This window comes from Sinocyclocheilus grahami, unplaced genomic scaffold (assembly GCF_001515645.1).
Source record: "Sinocyclocheilus grahami isolate Dianchi unplaced genomic scaffold, SAMN03320097.WGS_v1.1 scaffold335.1, whole genome shotgun sequence".
Taxonomy (NCBI): domain Eukaryota; kingdom Metazoa; phylum Chordata; class Actinopteri; order Cypriniformes; family Cyprinidae; genus Sinocyclocheilus; species Sinocyclocheilus grahami.
The window spans coordinates 491278-507232 of NW_015505514.1; the positions used below are offsets into that span (position 1 = coordinate 491278).

Below are 15955 nucleotides of genomic sequence, written 5' to 3' on the forward strand. Positions count from 1 at the left end.
CATCATAGATGAACTATTCCATCTGTTGTTGTCGTGAAGGGATTCTGGGAGGTCACGGCGCACAAAGAGATGGGCTTGTTAGCACAAGAGGGATGGAGAGATGTCTCTGTTTCAAACTGCAGACCGATCACTTTTGGGTGTTTAATGATGGTTAAAAATGTCTGACATCTGCATGGAATGACAAACTAGACCGGAGTTCAGCCAGGAACTGCCAAAACAGATGCTCCACATGACCTTTGATTTATTAAATAGTCAATTAATTTAGTTGAAAATCACATGATTTTTGCTCTACATGTTTATAAGGAAGCGTTTATGCCTATGGTTTCTCATGAGGACTTACACAGTTTTTCAGTTATGACTGATACGAGTTATAGACTGATGAACTGGTTTGGCATATTCATTGGCTCATATTTGAGCATTTAGAAAATCAGCATTGGATGATGATAACTATTCCAGTAGGCAGTAGGCTTTGTTTCTTCTGTTGAACACAATAGAAGATATTTCGAAGAATGTTGGTAACCAAACTTTTGTTGGTAGCCATTGATCTCCATAGTATAGAAAAAAAAATGGTTACCCACATTTTTCAAAATATTTTATTTTGTGTTCAACAAAAGAAAAACACAGTTTTGGAACAAATTGAAGGTGAGTAAATGATGACAATTTTCATTTTTGGGTGAACTATCCCTTTAAAGCTGGTAGCCATTGATCTCCATAGTATAGAAAAAAAAATGGTTACCCACATTTTTCAAAATATTTTATTTTGTGTTCAACAAAAGAAAAACACTCATACAGTTTTGGAACAAATTGAAGGTGAGTAAATGATGACAATTTTCATTTTTGGGTGAACTATCCCTTTAAAGGTGGGGTAAGTGATTTTTCAAAAACGCTTTAGAAAACTGATTCGGGCTGACTAGCAAAACAAACTTGTAGCCAATCAGCAGTAAGGGGCGTGTCTACTCATGATGTGGACGAGAGAGCGTTCAGTCCGAGCCGAGCGACAGAAAGATAGAGATGGCGGATAAAAAACAAAAGAGGAAACGTCTGAAGGCTTCAGGCAATAAGGCAAGAAGTAGGACCCGTGTAAATATCGGATCAGCTTTCCAGCGCTGGAGAGAACTCAAGGAGCGGAAGGCCTGCGATCGGACGCCGAGGTTGCTTTGTTTCTTCTCGATAGGTGAATTACACCATGTCTGCTAAAGTCTGTCTAGTACACTGGACGCGAAAAAGTGACTGTTGAAAATCATTTGAAATTTGTGTCAATATGTCATAAATAGAACGCAGCAGCAGTTTTCTGTCGGGGATTTGTCATGTCGTGCCGCACCGCATCCAGTGTAGACCATAGATATGTATATATATCTATGGTGACGACAGCATCACTGATTATAATGAGTTCCATATTATTTTGTCGCGCCGCGCCACTCGCGTTGAGCATTGGTTTTGCTTTGTTTCACAGAACTAATCATTGCCTGGGTTGAGTATGTATGATAGTCAACATTGGCTACCAGAATTCGCTTGCCCCACCTTTTAAGGGAGTTGTCATTCTACCTAGTATTTTCAAAAATTCCACCAGCCTTGTTACAATGTTAATTTGGTATAATGTAGTATTTATTAATACTTTAACTTTAACTTTTATTTTTATATTTTCAGTTTTCATTTTAGTTAATATTTCACAATTTTGTAATATGCTTTTGTCAATTTTATTAGTTATACTATATATATATATATATATATATATATATATATATACACATTCACTTTGTTAGACAGGTTCTATTTAAGTGATTTCTTGATTCAACAGGTCTGGCAGTAATCAGGCCTGGGTGTGGCTAGTGAAATTTAACTCAGCTTTCTAAAATAATGGTTAATTGCAGTTCTTTCATGATTTAACAGGAGGGGGCAATTCATTTTTCACGTAGGGCCACGTAGGTTTGGACAGCTTTTTTCCCTTAATAAATGAAATCATCATTTAAAAACTGCATCTTGTATTTATTTACTTGCATTATCTTTGTGTAATATTAAAATTAGTTTGATGACCTGAATCTTTTAAGTGTGACAAATATGCAAAAAAATAAAAAAAACAGGAAGGGGGCAAAAACCTTTTCACACCACTGTATATTCTTTATTGTTATTAAAGTTATTGTTATTAAAAAATATTGTTAATTTTATTAATTTGAGTACTTATAGTTGCCATTAAGTTGCCAAAGTTTATCATCTATTTATTGCAGTTCTGCTTCAGTTCCCGAAAATAGAGGTTTAGTTTGTTATCAGTGACAACACTGCCTTGTTCAGTTTTGAGTAAATAATGTGTAAACTTAGTTTAAATTTGTTTAAATTCATGAATTATTATTTCCTGTTATTAAATAATTAAATTCTTAATTCTAATAATTATAAATATGTTAGTATAAATCTATATTTGTAATCATATTTATGAAAGTTTAATTAATATAATAAAATTATTTAGTATATTTCAATATAATAAAAAATTTAATTTCAAAGGTTTCATTTGTTATTATTGTAATGTTGTTGTTATTGTTCACATAAATTTATACTATACTTTTTTTGTATTATCAGGATATCAGCCATTCTGCTTTTTAGATATCTCCGTGTTTTTCCTAAAAATGTGCATAAATTATTAAAAGATTAAATGATATGAGTTTTGTTCTGCATATTTTTCTAATTCAGCAAAAGTGGCTATGTAATAATGGGCAGTTTCCTTTCACTCTTGACATTTTATGACAGGGTCATGGGCATTGATCCTTTTCAGCGAAAATTATTTTATGGTCAGTTTGTCTTCTTTATGATGGGCCATCAATCACGCTGGACTCATGCAGGAAAGGGCAGCACAAGCTCACAAAGTAAAAAAAAAAAACTGCCACTTTAACTTTATATTTCCATTGATTTGAAGATCTTTTAAAAAGCAGCGGTAAATTTGAGAATAATGGTGGTTCTCTCCTTACAAGCTCTGCAAGAATAGACCTTTCACTTGGACTAAAAGTTTGTGTTGTTGGCTCAGCAAACTCACTGCAGAGAACTTGAGCTTTCCAAAGCTGAGCTTCTGAGCTGTCTAAATGTCCACTGCAGCACTTTCTCTGAGACGATAACACTGCATTACCACTAAACCAATGCGAGACCATCAGACTTTTTGGCAAAAGTGTTACCATTAAGCTGGAAGTTGGAACAGGAACATGTACACACTGAAGAGATGGAGGTCTTTTATCATCCTGAGGGAAACACAGTCCTGACCTACACAGAGTAATGATTACTGAGAAATCTTTGTCTTTTTGTATAAACTCTTATCTGTTCATTCTTTTCTGTGTCTGCCTCTCTTTGTGTCATTATTTACTTCTAGATTAATCAATGCAAACACCAGAGAACCTAAAGATTTTATGTAGTTATTACATTTTTTTTTTTTGGTCCTCACATTAACTTAAAAAGGGGGTTCGGTGGGTCTTAAAAAAGGTCTTTCACAAATAAAGGCCTTGAAAGGTCTTAAATCAGAGCAGAGTCTTAAAGTCTGAAATTCATGCATGAAATGTTGCTTTCACTGCCAAAAATTTATAACATCCTCAGTTTTTTTATACTGTATATATATATATATATGATTCATTTGTATTCACCTTGTAGGGAAAATATATTATAACTTGATTATGCTTGACTATTTTAGATACATTTAATGAAAACTTTAGTTGATTACTAGATTATTATTGTTGTTTTCATCATCTTGGACATCCTTAATTTTCATTGACCAGATGTGTTTCTCTCTCCTCATGTGTCACAGGTCTGGGAAATTTCATCGGGGGAGATGCTCCTGTCCGTTCTCTTCGATGTTGGCATCATGTCAGTGACCTTTGACCCCTGCGAGTATTTCCTGTTCTGCGGAGGTAGTGACGGCAATATTTTTCAGGTGTCTCTCTGCAGCACGGTAAGCACTTTAGACACTGACATTTGCTTATCAATGGCATTTATCCTGTAAAACAGGTCTGATGAGACCTTTGTAATAGAGTTTTTGTCACCGTTGTGAAGATGTTTATGAGATGTTTAATTGGCCAATATCACATGAAGCAGCCTGTTGAGGTTTCATAAGAGGTAATGCACCCTGTAATATCTTCACTGCATTAGACGGACAAGATTAGGTCATTTTAACTGGACTCCTGCTTGGCAGTGATTAGATAAAAATAGTGTCAAGTCATTTTCTGTCATATCTTCATTTCTTTTCTTTCACATAGTCCTCAGAGTAAACAGTCAATTTCAATTCCTGGTGTGAAGCGTTTATATGCTGATCTTTGTGATCCTCTGTCCTGATCCTTCATATGTCTCCTCAGCACTGCTGAGAACTGAAGTGAGTGCTTTTTAAATTTTTCTAGAGAGCTGTCCATTTCAGTCCAGGTCAGGGCATCTTAGAGAAAAGCACTCGGTGCTGAAAGGCAAAAATGGATGTGAAATCAATGTGTTTCCTCACATTCTTACCTCTCTTCACCTTTACACTCATCGCAAAGGGAACGTATGCAGGTGTCATGGCCATTGTCAGTTTCACTTAAAGCCAATGTAGTTTTGCTGGATCATTGGAAGTAGGTTATTCCCCAGCAGTTACTTTTGGCTTTGAGAAGATATGAGGCTCAACCAGCGGAAACATCTGTTTACCGAGAACATTGGTATCGGGAATTTTGTTGTTTTTGGAAATTATTGAATTTTAAGGAGATCACAGAAAAATGCATTTACTCATTATCGTGCTTTCAAACCTGTATGACTTTGTTTCTTCTATGAAATGCAAGGAGATGTTTAGCAGAATGTTCATGCTGTTTTTTCCCATGTAAAGTTAATCTGACAGCGTTGCATTCAATCTTCCACCAATGCCGTCACTGGTTAGCCTCTGGTCTGTCTGTGCACGTTCATGTGTTTTGGAGGAGGTGTGGCTTTGGAGAATGATTTGCATGGAGGGTGGGATATTGTGCTTTCAAAGCTAGCTTGCTATTGCTACCCTACGTTTTATGTACTGCATGAAAAAAATGATTATTCATTTTGAAAATTACTATAATCTACTTTTAATAGAAATTAGCATGCACAATTAAATAGGGATGCACCGAATTTCACTGGACAAAATACATTGATCTCTGTGCACAGGCGGTTGAGAGACAAGTCCGAAGGGACTGTCTGCAAAGTGCAAAACCCAAGAAGCATTACTACAAAAATATTCAATAACTTCACTGTAACGCACTGTAGTGTCACCAAATTCAGTTCACACATCAGTGCTCTCCTGCTGGTTATACTACAACACTGAAAAATTTTGCTACTTTCAATAAAAAATTCAGTGTGTGGTTATTTTATTGGTTTGTAGTTTTTCAGTTTCATGAAATTAAAAAGCCTGATATTAATACAATCAATTATACAAAAAGTATTTTTAAATATTTTAAAATAATTCATTTTCGGTTTTCGGCCAAGTGCATCCTGAATTTTCTGTTTCGGCTCAGAATATTCATTTTGGTGCATCCTTAACAATTAAATAAAAATAATATATATAAAATATAATAAATTAAAAAAGATTTTTGGCCAATAACCAATATGGTACTAGTATACCATACAACCTTAAGCCCAGAACACTCAAGCTAACGTTCGGCCGTCAGGAAATGTTGGGTGGTTTTTGAGCATCAGTCGGCTTTAGTTTTTTCGGTGTGTTCCGTGTTTGCTCTAGTCAGACGGCGTCAGCTGTTTTTCATCCAATTCTGCATGTTGAATATGTCGAGAAAGAGAACTCCGATTGGCTATTCAGCTTAGTGAATGAGCACATGAGAGAGGAAAAAACCCCCGGATATGATGAAAACAAACCAATGACAGAGTAAAGAGGGAATCCACAGACACTTGTTGTCATTGTATCCATTTCTTTCTTTCTTTATCCACAAGACGACGACCAAGGGCTGACAATGCCAGTGCCATTTGCAACTTAGTAGATATGATTGAAAAAAGCTACACAAATCCGTCAGTAAAGAGTATGGCTGGTGTAAACAATGGTGCTGCTTGCTTTGTATATCCACAGTTCCAGCTCTTCCGGTTTCCTTGTTTGATTGCTGAATACAGACTACTGCCACCTGCTGGTATGGGAGAGTTATGTTCTCTCACGCTAGTTGGCCGTCAGGTGTAGTCTGTCCGGTGTGCTCTAGTGCAACTTTTTTTGCCTTGACGAGCTTTCCTTAGTGCTAGTTCTTTGGCGTTGGTTTGGTGTGTCCCTATACTAAGATTTTTGCCTTGTGATCAATGGAGCATTTTCACACGTGATGACTGTGATGATGCATTTCCACAGTTATTAACATCGTATATCTAGCAAAGTCTTTTATATTTTCATTTAAAAAAATGTATGTACATTTATAACACTATAATTTGTGTTATATTACCTTAGCATTAAATTACAGAAAACTAGTTAAAGAGATAGTTCACCCAAAAATGAAAATTTGATGTTTATCTGCTTACCCCCAGGGCATCCAAGATGTAGGTGACTTTGTTTCTTCAGTAGAACACAAACGAAGATTTTTAACTCAAACCATTGCAGTCTGTCAGTCATATAATGGCAGTCAATTGGCTCCACGGCTTTGAGAGTAAAAAAAAAATACACAGACAAAACCAAATTAAACCCTGTGGCTCGTGATGATACATTGAGGTCTTAAGACACGAAACGATCGATCTGTGCAAGAAACTGAGCAGTATTTATATAATTTTTTACCTCTGATCCACCGCAATGTCCAACTGTCCTGAGCGCGTTCACAACATCTGGCGCATTACATCAAATACATACGGTTGGGCAAAAAATTCCACGTTGTCTGATGATATATCAAAATCTTCTTCCATTGTGATGACCTGTACTTGTAAATATCTTTAGATCATCGAAGTGCCAGTGAACACGTACGCAATTTCTCTGCACTGTGTAAATAATGAGTGAAGTATACGCGCGACAGATTGCTTCCGCACCCGTGTTAATTTTGACAGCAAATTTTGATTTAGTTTTAGTCATAGTCTTTTGACTAACATGCCATTTAGTTTTAGTCATATTTTAGTCATCTGAATTGTTTTTAGTTTTAGTCTAGTTTTAGTCGACTAAATCTACAGTAAATTTAGTTGGCTAAAATCGAATGGGTTTAGTTACAGTGCATTTATTAAAGGGGTCATATGATGCGATTTCAAGTTTTCCTTTCTCTTTGGAGTAGGGATGCAGCGATTAACCGGTTTCTCAACCGGTTTCTCATGACCAGGATGTCATTTAAATATTGCCATAAAAACTGCTGCTAAAGAGCGAATACACGGCTTTAAACTATTTTAATGCACGATGTTGGCAAGACTGACGCGAAGCTACGGCTCGTTAGCTCAGTATTCTGCCCGCTTCAGATCAGACAGATTAAATAGTGTGGTAAGATCACATTTATTTGAATAATTAATTATAACATTTTGCTACTTGAATGAATTATTCGATCGAGAGAGAGGGAGAGCGAAGAGTGTGTGTGTGTGTGTGAACCTGCGTCAGCGCGTCTCTCTACAAACATGCGAGTTTAGTCACTTAAACAGTGATTTTACCCTGATGAATATGCTGATGAATATGTAGCAATTCAGTATCTAAGCTATTTTATTAATAAAAGTCACGGGGCAGGGTTCACAACAAGTGTGTGTCCTCGTGAATGTTTGTATGTGTGCGCAGCGCGATCTCTGATCTCACAAACCAAATATAGACATGATTTTCTCAGGCCACATGTAAAATCATATGAATAAAAATTATTAAAATTAATACGTATGGATGACAGTTGATTACAATGATAGTTCAGTTTATTCCCCTCATTATTAATAGTTTCCCCTGTGGGGTAAATAAAGTTAATTGTCCTATATTAATAATACTTATTAACATTGTTATCTATAATCCCTTTTATAGTATTATGCATAAGTTAAAAACCAACAAGATTTTTTTTTCATGTTTCCAGTTTTCTGCCTTAGGTCCAAAAGAAATGTAAAGAATGTACTAACTGAAAACATTAAATACTTTTGTGATCTATTTACATGAGTTATTTTCAAAATGGAAATACTGACATGGATGTTTAGAGAAGAGGTCACCTTTTTAATTCCAATTAGAGAGATGGACTTTTGTTTGTCTTTATTATTATTATTATTATTTTGTGCTGTATTATTGGTTACTGTGTTATTTCTCTTTCTAAAGGCAGCAATAAATAACACTTTATTATCTAAAGAGTGTCCATTTGATTTTATACATTAATAATTTTGTGAAACGAATAAATGCATAATAATCGTGAAACTGTGATTATTCATCAGACAATAATCGTACCAACAAAATCTATAATCGTTGCATCCCTACTTTGGAGTGTTACAAGCTCTTGGTGCATAAAGAAGATCTGTAAAGTTGCAAAGACTAAAGTATCTAGGGCTGCAACTAACGATTATTTTAATAATCGATTAATCTGTCGATTATTTTTGCGATGAATCGGATAAAAAGCAAAAAAGCCAGAAAAGCATTCATTTCCAACCCTTTATTCAAAAACAGAACTAAACCCTTTAGAAAGTGCACAAACATTTTGCTCCTTGAACATCCCTGAGCTGTTATAATAAATACTTTGGATCGATACGCCCATCCCTACTTTAAAACCGAATGCACAGCTGCAATGCATGCAATGTACTGATACACGTTCTCCCTATGGTTTACGTTCACTTAAGACGTAATCAACTGTGTTTACGTGAATACTCGTCAAAACGGACAATTCAACATAATTTTGTGTGTAATTCTCCGTTCATGCGACGCGAAAGAGTACTCGCGCGCTGTGAAACGCGCTTTGTGTGTATAGTGTCTGCGCTCAGAAAACCGAATTGAGTTCTCTCTCTTGCGTAGTCAGATTTATCCATATGTCTGCTCTTCTCTTACGCCCACATATTGACATTTTTTGAACGTTTTATGCGACGTGCAGCAAGTGTATGTTAGCTTATGTCCCGCCGGTTCATATGTACACATAACCTCCGAGCCACGCAGCAGATTTGTTCTGAATGAATCTCATCCCAAATCGTCCCTCCCTAACATTTTCGTCTCGTATTTATTCGTTGACGAAAATGTCAATAGATTTACGTCATAGTTTTTGTCATTCAAAAGGAGATTTAGTTCGTTATCGTCTCGTCGTCGTCTGTGAAAAAAATGTTGTTGATGACAATTATCACTGTTCCGCACATGCGTCTACTATCATAGATATGTATAGATGCCCTATTTGACCGCTCCAGATACGTTGACGCGTCTCCCATTTTGGAACATATCACAGCCCATCGAAACAGTCACTAATGAGGAATCTACTTATATATATATCTATGTCTACTATGCCAGAGCAGGTACACGGCACGCACAGGATGTTGTGAAAGCGCTCAGGAGTTGGACATTGCAGTGGATCAGAGGTAAAAAATTATATAAATACTGTTCAGTTTCTTGCACAGACTGATCGTTTCGTGTCTTAAGACCTCAATGTATCATCACGAGCCACAGGGTTTAATTTGGTTTTATCTGTGTATGTTTTTTTTACTCTCAAAGTCGCGGAGCCCATTGACTGCCATTATATGACTGACAGACTGCAACGGTTAGAGTTAAAAATATTTGTTTGTGTTCTACTGAAGAAACAAAGTCACCTACATCTTGGATGCTCTGGGGGTAAGCAGATAAACATCAAATTTTCGTTTTTGGGTGAACTATCCCTTGAACGCTGCTGCACAAATGTTTCTAATACAACGGCTGAGGGAGTGACGGTACATTTGACATCTCTCTCTCTTCCAGCCAATGTGATCAGTCTCTAGATATATTTTACTTCTTTTGTAAGGTCATAGAAACACGTTTTCTTTTTCTTTTGCTATTGAAGCAAAAGTGAAATACAAAAACGTACATTTGTTGTAGTTTCTGTTCCCCACTATAGAAGTTTACATGACTATGTTCTGCTTCTGAGAACCCTGGAAATGAGAAAAGTGTCCACAAAGCTTGAAAACTACCTTAAATGATAAGAAGAAAAATTCGGAAGACCTAACATTTTCTGGTCGGCACTTAATAAAAAGTTTGATCTTATAGCTCTCACCATATGATGATTAAAGTGTTCCTGAGCTCATGTTGAGAAACTGCAAATCTAACAGGAGATGCTTGAGGCAGAATTTTTTATGAATAAACATGCTTCTTCTTGAGGCAGTGTTTTACTACTGAAGATTTCTTTTTTCTTTTTGTTTGAATGCATGTTTTAGTTCAGTGTGTGTGTGAGAGACAGCATGTGTTTCTGCACGTGTTTCTAAACGCCTTTAAACTGAGGTGAAACTGTGCAATTCATTCCCAATCTGTCCAGATACATTCATCATCATCATTCTTAAACATTAATCAGGGCATTAATGAGCTGGTAATGGTGTGCTTTCTCAGCCTCTCGGTTTTTCATTCTGCTCCTCGCGTCTGGAATCTCAGCCAGCCTTTTTAGTCTGCAGGGTTTCCTGATTTATTTATTTTTTCATGTTTCTAAAACCTTTCAAGATGTTCAAAGGCTATTCATTGATAGACTCATATGTCTTTGACTTCTAAAGCAGGTTTTCACTTAATAATTTGGTCTACTGTCTTAAAGTTGATCTAACAGTAAGATTAATTGGTGGGTAAAGAGGCTTGGAACGTGGCGTCCTGACTTCTTTCCAAAACATTGGCCTCGATCTTTGCGTTCTGATTGGTTTAGATGTTTCCCTTTGAACAAAATACAATCACCTGCCAGTAACATTTGTGGAAAACAAAAAAATTACTCCTCAGGACTAGATGCCTTTTATAGTGTTCGGTCATTAGATTTCATGTCAAAAATCGTTTTTTATTATGCAGTTGTGACGTTATGCACTTCTGTTAAGCTTCTCTTCTCAGTGCAGCAGTTTCATTGACCTCTTCACCCTGCTGAAAATGCTTCCTCATCTCTGTTTCTTTCCTCTTGTTGTTTGGATTGTCTCGTCAGTGATGAACGAGGGTTGAATTTGTCATATTTAGATAGAAAAAGGCTTTCTGACAGGAATGCTTAGAACTCGCTTGAACCTGCCCGCTTGAAGACGAAAGACAGAGAGGGAAAATAAAAAGACGCAAAGAGAAAACTACAGAGCGAGAAAGTGTGTTACTGCTGAAGGTTTTTAAAATCTAATCCTGTCAAGGCTGTCTGACGTCTGTTTAACTTAAACTGTTGCTCTGGACAGCCCTGCTGTATATGGACTCTTGATTGTAGCGGTTATACTTGCTTAGAGTTGATTTTTCCCATCAAGGATAGATTTAAAGGAACGGCTCAAACAAAAAAAAATCCTGTCGTTATTTACTCACCCTCACGTTGTTTCAAACTCAAATGGCTTTCTTTCCAAATGAAAAATTTTAAATGCTGATCCCTCTTTGCCATGCGAATGGGGACTCAAACTATCAAACTTCGAAAAGGGGAAAAAAGCACCACAGAATGGTCATTCATATATATATATATATATACTGTATAAAAATATACATATGTAATATATATATATATATATATATATATATATAACAAGATATAGTGTTTTAGTTATTTGTAGCCACATTATATTAAATTAAAACAAGGGAGCAAATTACTGCAACATATCCACAATTTAACTAAAACGAGGGAACAAATTAATAAATTGTGGCCACAAATGAAAACGTTTTCATTTCAATTCAGTCCAAAAATAAATAAATAAAAATCCGGTTTACAAAAAATATTGAGCAGCACAACTGTTTTCAACACTGATAATAATATGAACTGTTGTTTATAACTGAGCACCAATAATAAGTAAGGGATAATGTACATCCAGCCGGTTGTTATCGCAGAATAAGGAATAAGTCTTGTGGAGGGTTATTTAGTCTTAAGTCTTAAGTGGGTTATTTAGCGATAACAACCGGCTGGATGTACATTATCCTGCTTAAGTAAATAATTAGACACGAAATATTGATTTGAGATAAAATATTTGAACACAAAGCTTCCATGAACACAGCAGTTGCGAGCAAGCGGCAAGTTCAAACTAGATGGACATTTAAGGGATAAAGTGCAGTCAAACCACTTATTACACAACATTTCACCACAGAAATAATTATGTGTACAAAACAATCTTAGCAAAATGGCAGCAGCTGCTTTTGTATGAAACGAGAGAGCGAGTCCGCGATACCAGGATGACATAATTAAATAATTGTACACAATTTTGAATCGAGTTTTAATATTTTATTAGCTAAACAAACGCAAAGCTTCCACCAAGAAGGTTTCTGGCAGTATAGCGCCAACTTCAGTTACCCGGATGAGCCTTTTTTTATTAGTTATTACCGGTTGTTATCGAGGGATAACATACCTCGGAATGTCGCGACTGACCAATCAGAATCAAGTATTCCACATAACCGTGTAATAATTAATAATATAGCAGAGCAGCAAATCAGCATATTGGAGTGATTTCTGAAGGATCATTTGACACTGAAAACTGGAGTAATGATGCAGAAAATTCAGCTTTGCATCACAGCAATAAATTACATTTTAAAATTGATTAAAATAGAAAACAGTTTTTTTTATCGTAATAATATTTCACAATATTACTGTTTTTACTGTATTTTTGATTATATAAATTCAGCCTTGGTGAGCATTAGAGACTTATGGAGAACAATTCTCATGCACATGAATTCCTTGTGGTAACTGTAGCAACTTTTTATTATGTTTTAATGCACACAATGGTTTCAGATATGTTTTGGCACAATGTTTGGGATCTCCCATGTTTAATTGACTTTGAACACAGTCTCTTGGGGTAATTTTAACCACAGACCTCCTTTTAATCATAAATCAAAAACCTCTATTCTAAAACCCCATTAGATATTCCAGAGGGAACTCATGGCTTGAAATTGCCAATACTCTTCTGGGTTTCACGACTACAAACTGAACAGCTCTATTATTTGAATTATAATGAAGTCTCTCAAAACTATTTCCTTCTCCTAATCACATTTTGGATTTTATTTCCGGACCAGTGCGATGTCTGTCCTATGAAAGACATGCATTTTTTCCCAGAATGGCCAGAGATCTCCTGCTGCCTTTAACTCTTCCTGTCATGTATTATTGATGCTCCTTATTGTCAGCCTTTAAAGAGGATATGTAATGATTTGAGTCAGCTGTGGTCCAGTCCAGGCCACCGTACTTCTACACAGACTCTTCCTTAATTAATGGCATTAAGTCAATCGATCAGACCATTTAGGAGACAGCTGGAGCTAAATCCCCTGCTACCTAATGGAGGCTGCAGGACGAAGCGGGATTGTGTGTACCAGGACTGTAAGCTAATTTGCTCTAGCCAGTGATCAACTATAATAATTTTTTTCAGCTGACCTATAGTTGCCATAAAAAACATGTACATGATCAATGAGTGTAAAATGCGGCGAGACCCCAAACTCTCACACTGACCCCAAGCCAGCAGGCTGTCATTATTGTTGACCCATGTTAGCGTTTGGATTGTTTTCCCCACGTTGTTATAAATGTTTCTCCTTCTCCTTCTCCTTTGCTCTTTTTCTCTCTTTCTTTCTTGCTTGGCAGAGTATAAAGCGGGATAAAACCTTCCAGACGGACAGCGACGGCAATCAGGTGTTTAAAGGACACAGGTGAGGTTGTCTGCACTAGCAAGCGGCAAGTTCAAACTAGATGGACATTTAAGGGATAAAGTGCAGTCAAACCACTTATTACACAACATTTCACCACAGAAATAATTATGTGTACAAAACAATCTTAGCAAAATGGCAGCAGCTGCTTTTGTATGAAACGAGAGAGCGAGTCCGCGATACCAGGATGACATAATTAAATAATTGTACACAATTTTGAATCGAGTTTTAATATTTTATTAGCTAAACAAACGCAAAGCTTCCACCAAGAAGGTTTCTGGCAGTATAGCGCCAACTTCAGTTACCCGGATGAGCCTTTTTTTATTAGTTATTACCGGTTGTTATCGAGGGATAACATACCTCGGAATGTCGCGACTGACCAATCAGAATCAAGTATTCCACATAACCGTGTAATAATTAATAATATAGCAGAGCAGCAAATCAGCATATTGGAGTGATTTCTGAAGGATCATTTGACACTGAAAACTGGAGTAATGATGCAGAAAATTCAGCTTTGCATCACAGCAATAAATTACATTTTAAAATTGATTAAAATAGAAAACAGTTTTTTTTATCGTAATAATATTTCACAATATTACTGTTTTTACTGTATTTTTGATTATATAAATTCAGCCTTGGTGAGCATTAGAGACTTATGGAGAACAATTCTCATGCACATGAATTCCTTGTGGTAACTGTAGCAACTTTTTATTATGTTTTAATGCACACAATGGTTTCAGATATGTTTTGGCACAATGTTTGGGATCTCCCATGTTTAATTGACTTTGAACACAGTCTCTTGGGGTAATTTTAACCACAGACCTCCTTTTAATCATAAATCAAAAACCTCTATTCTAAAACCCCATTAGATATTCCAGAGGGAACTCATGGCTTGAAATTGCCAATACTCTTCTGGGTTTCACGACTACAAACTGAACAGCTCTATTATTTGAATTATAATGAAGTCTCTCAAAACTATTTCCTTCTCCTAATCACATTTTGGATTTTATTTCCGGACCAGTGCGATGTCTGTCCTATGAAAGACATGCATTTTTTCCCAGAATGGCCAGAGATCTCCTGCTGCCTTTAACTCTTCCTGTCATGTATTATTGATGCTCCTTATTGTCAGCCTTTAAAGAGGATATGTAATGATTTGAGTCAGCTGTGGTCCAGTCCAGGCCACCGTACTTCTACACAGACTCTTCCTTAATTAATGGCATTAAGTCAATCGATCAGACCATTTAGGAGACAGCTGGAGCTAAATCCCCTGCTACCTAATGGAGGCTGCAGGACGAAGCGGGATTGTGTGTACCAGGACTGTAAGCTAATTTGCTCTAGCCAGTGATCAACTATAATAATTTTTTTCAGCTGACCTATAGTTGCCATAAAAAACATGTACATGATCAATGAGTGTAAAATGCGGCGAGACCCCAAACTCTCACACTGACCCCAAGCCAGCAGGCTGTCATTATTGTTGACCCATGTTAGCGTTTGGATTGTTTTCCCCACGTTGTTATAAATGTTTCTCCTTCTCCTTCTCCTTTGCTCTTTTTCTCTCTTTCTTTCTTGCTTGGCAGAGTATAAAGCGGGATAAAACCTTCCAGACGGACAGCGACGGCAATCAGGTGTTTAAAGGACACAGGTGAGGTTGTCTGCACTTTTTTTTGTGACCCATGTGTCTGTTTTTGTGCCAGAGCCCAAAGTGCAGTCAGTGAAATGAAAGAAAGAAAGGTGAAAGTTTCTGGATTCTGCTCTGGAACAAACTCATTTTGGATTCAATTCCTTCTTTCTGTGCTTTGTGCAGAAGCTCTGCCTGTGAAGTAGTGCAGGCAGGAGGTGTAATCACAGCCTCCATTTGCTGTGGTGTTTTCAGGTCACACAGCGCGAATCACAGAATTGGTGGGTGCTAGTGGCAGAAAGGGCGTCATTTTGGCATTGTACTGTAACAAACTTGTTAATTTATGTGACATCTTAATGTGGCTTGAGATCTTAATGTGGCTTTGACTTAATCTATTTACTCTATACTATATTATCTTTTGTGGGTTTTTTGATTATTATATAAAATGTATAAAAAGAGTGTCAGTAAAGACATTAATTTTACAAAAATAAAATAAAAATAAATGCTTTTCTCTTGAACTTTATCAGAGAATCTTAAAAAATATCATAGATCTTTTATAAATAGAATGTGTATATGTATATAGGATGTTTATATATATATATGCACACACACACACACACGTTTATATATTTATATGAACAAAATGTGTATGTGTGTATATACAGTGTATATATATATATATATATATATATATATATATATAT

At 36.2% G+C, this 15955-nt stretch overlaps 1 protein-coding gene across 1 annotated transcript in view; it reads left to right on the top strand.

Moving 5' to 3' along the window:
• LOC107602772 (WD repeat-containing protein 18-like) overlaps positions 1–15955 on the top strand; it is a 90301-nt gene that overhangs the window by 15441 nt on the left and 58905 nt on the right. The window contains exons 4-5 of the mRNA XM_016295348.1: positions 3779–3922; positions 13572–13636. Coding sequence (XP_016150834.1) covers positions 3779–3922; positions 13572–13636 — 209 coding nt within the window. The remainder of the gene's footprint in view (positions 1–3778; positions 3923–13571; positions 13637–15955) is intronic.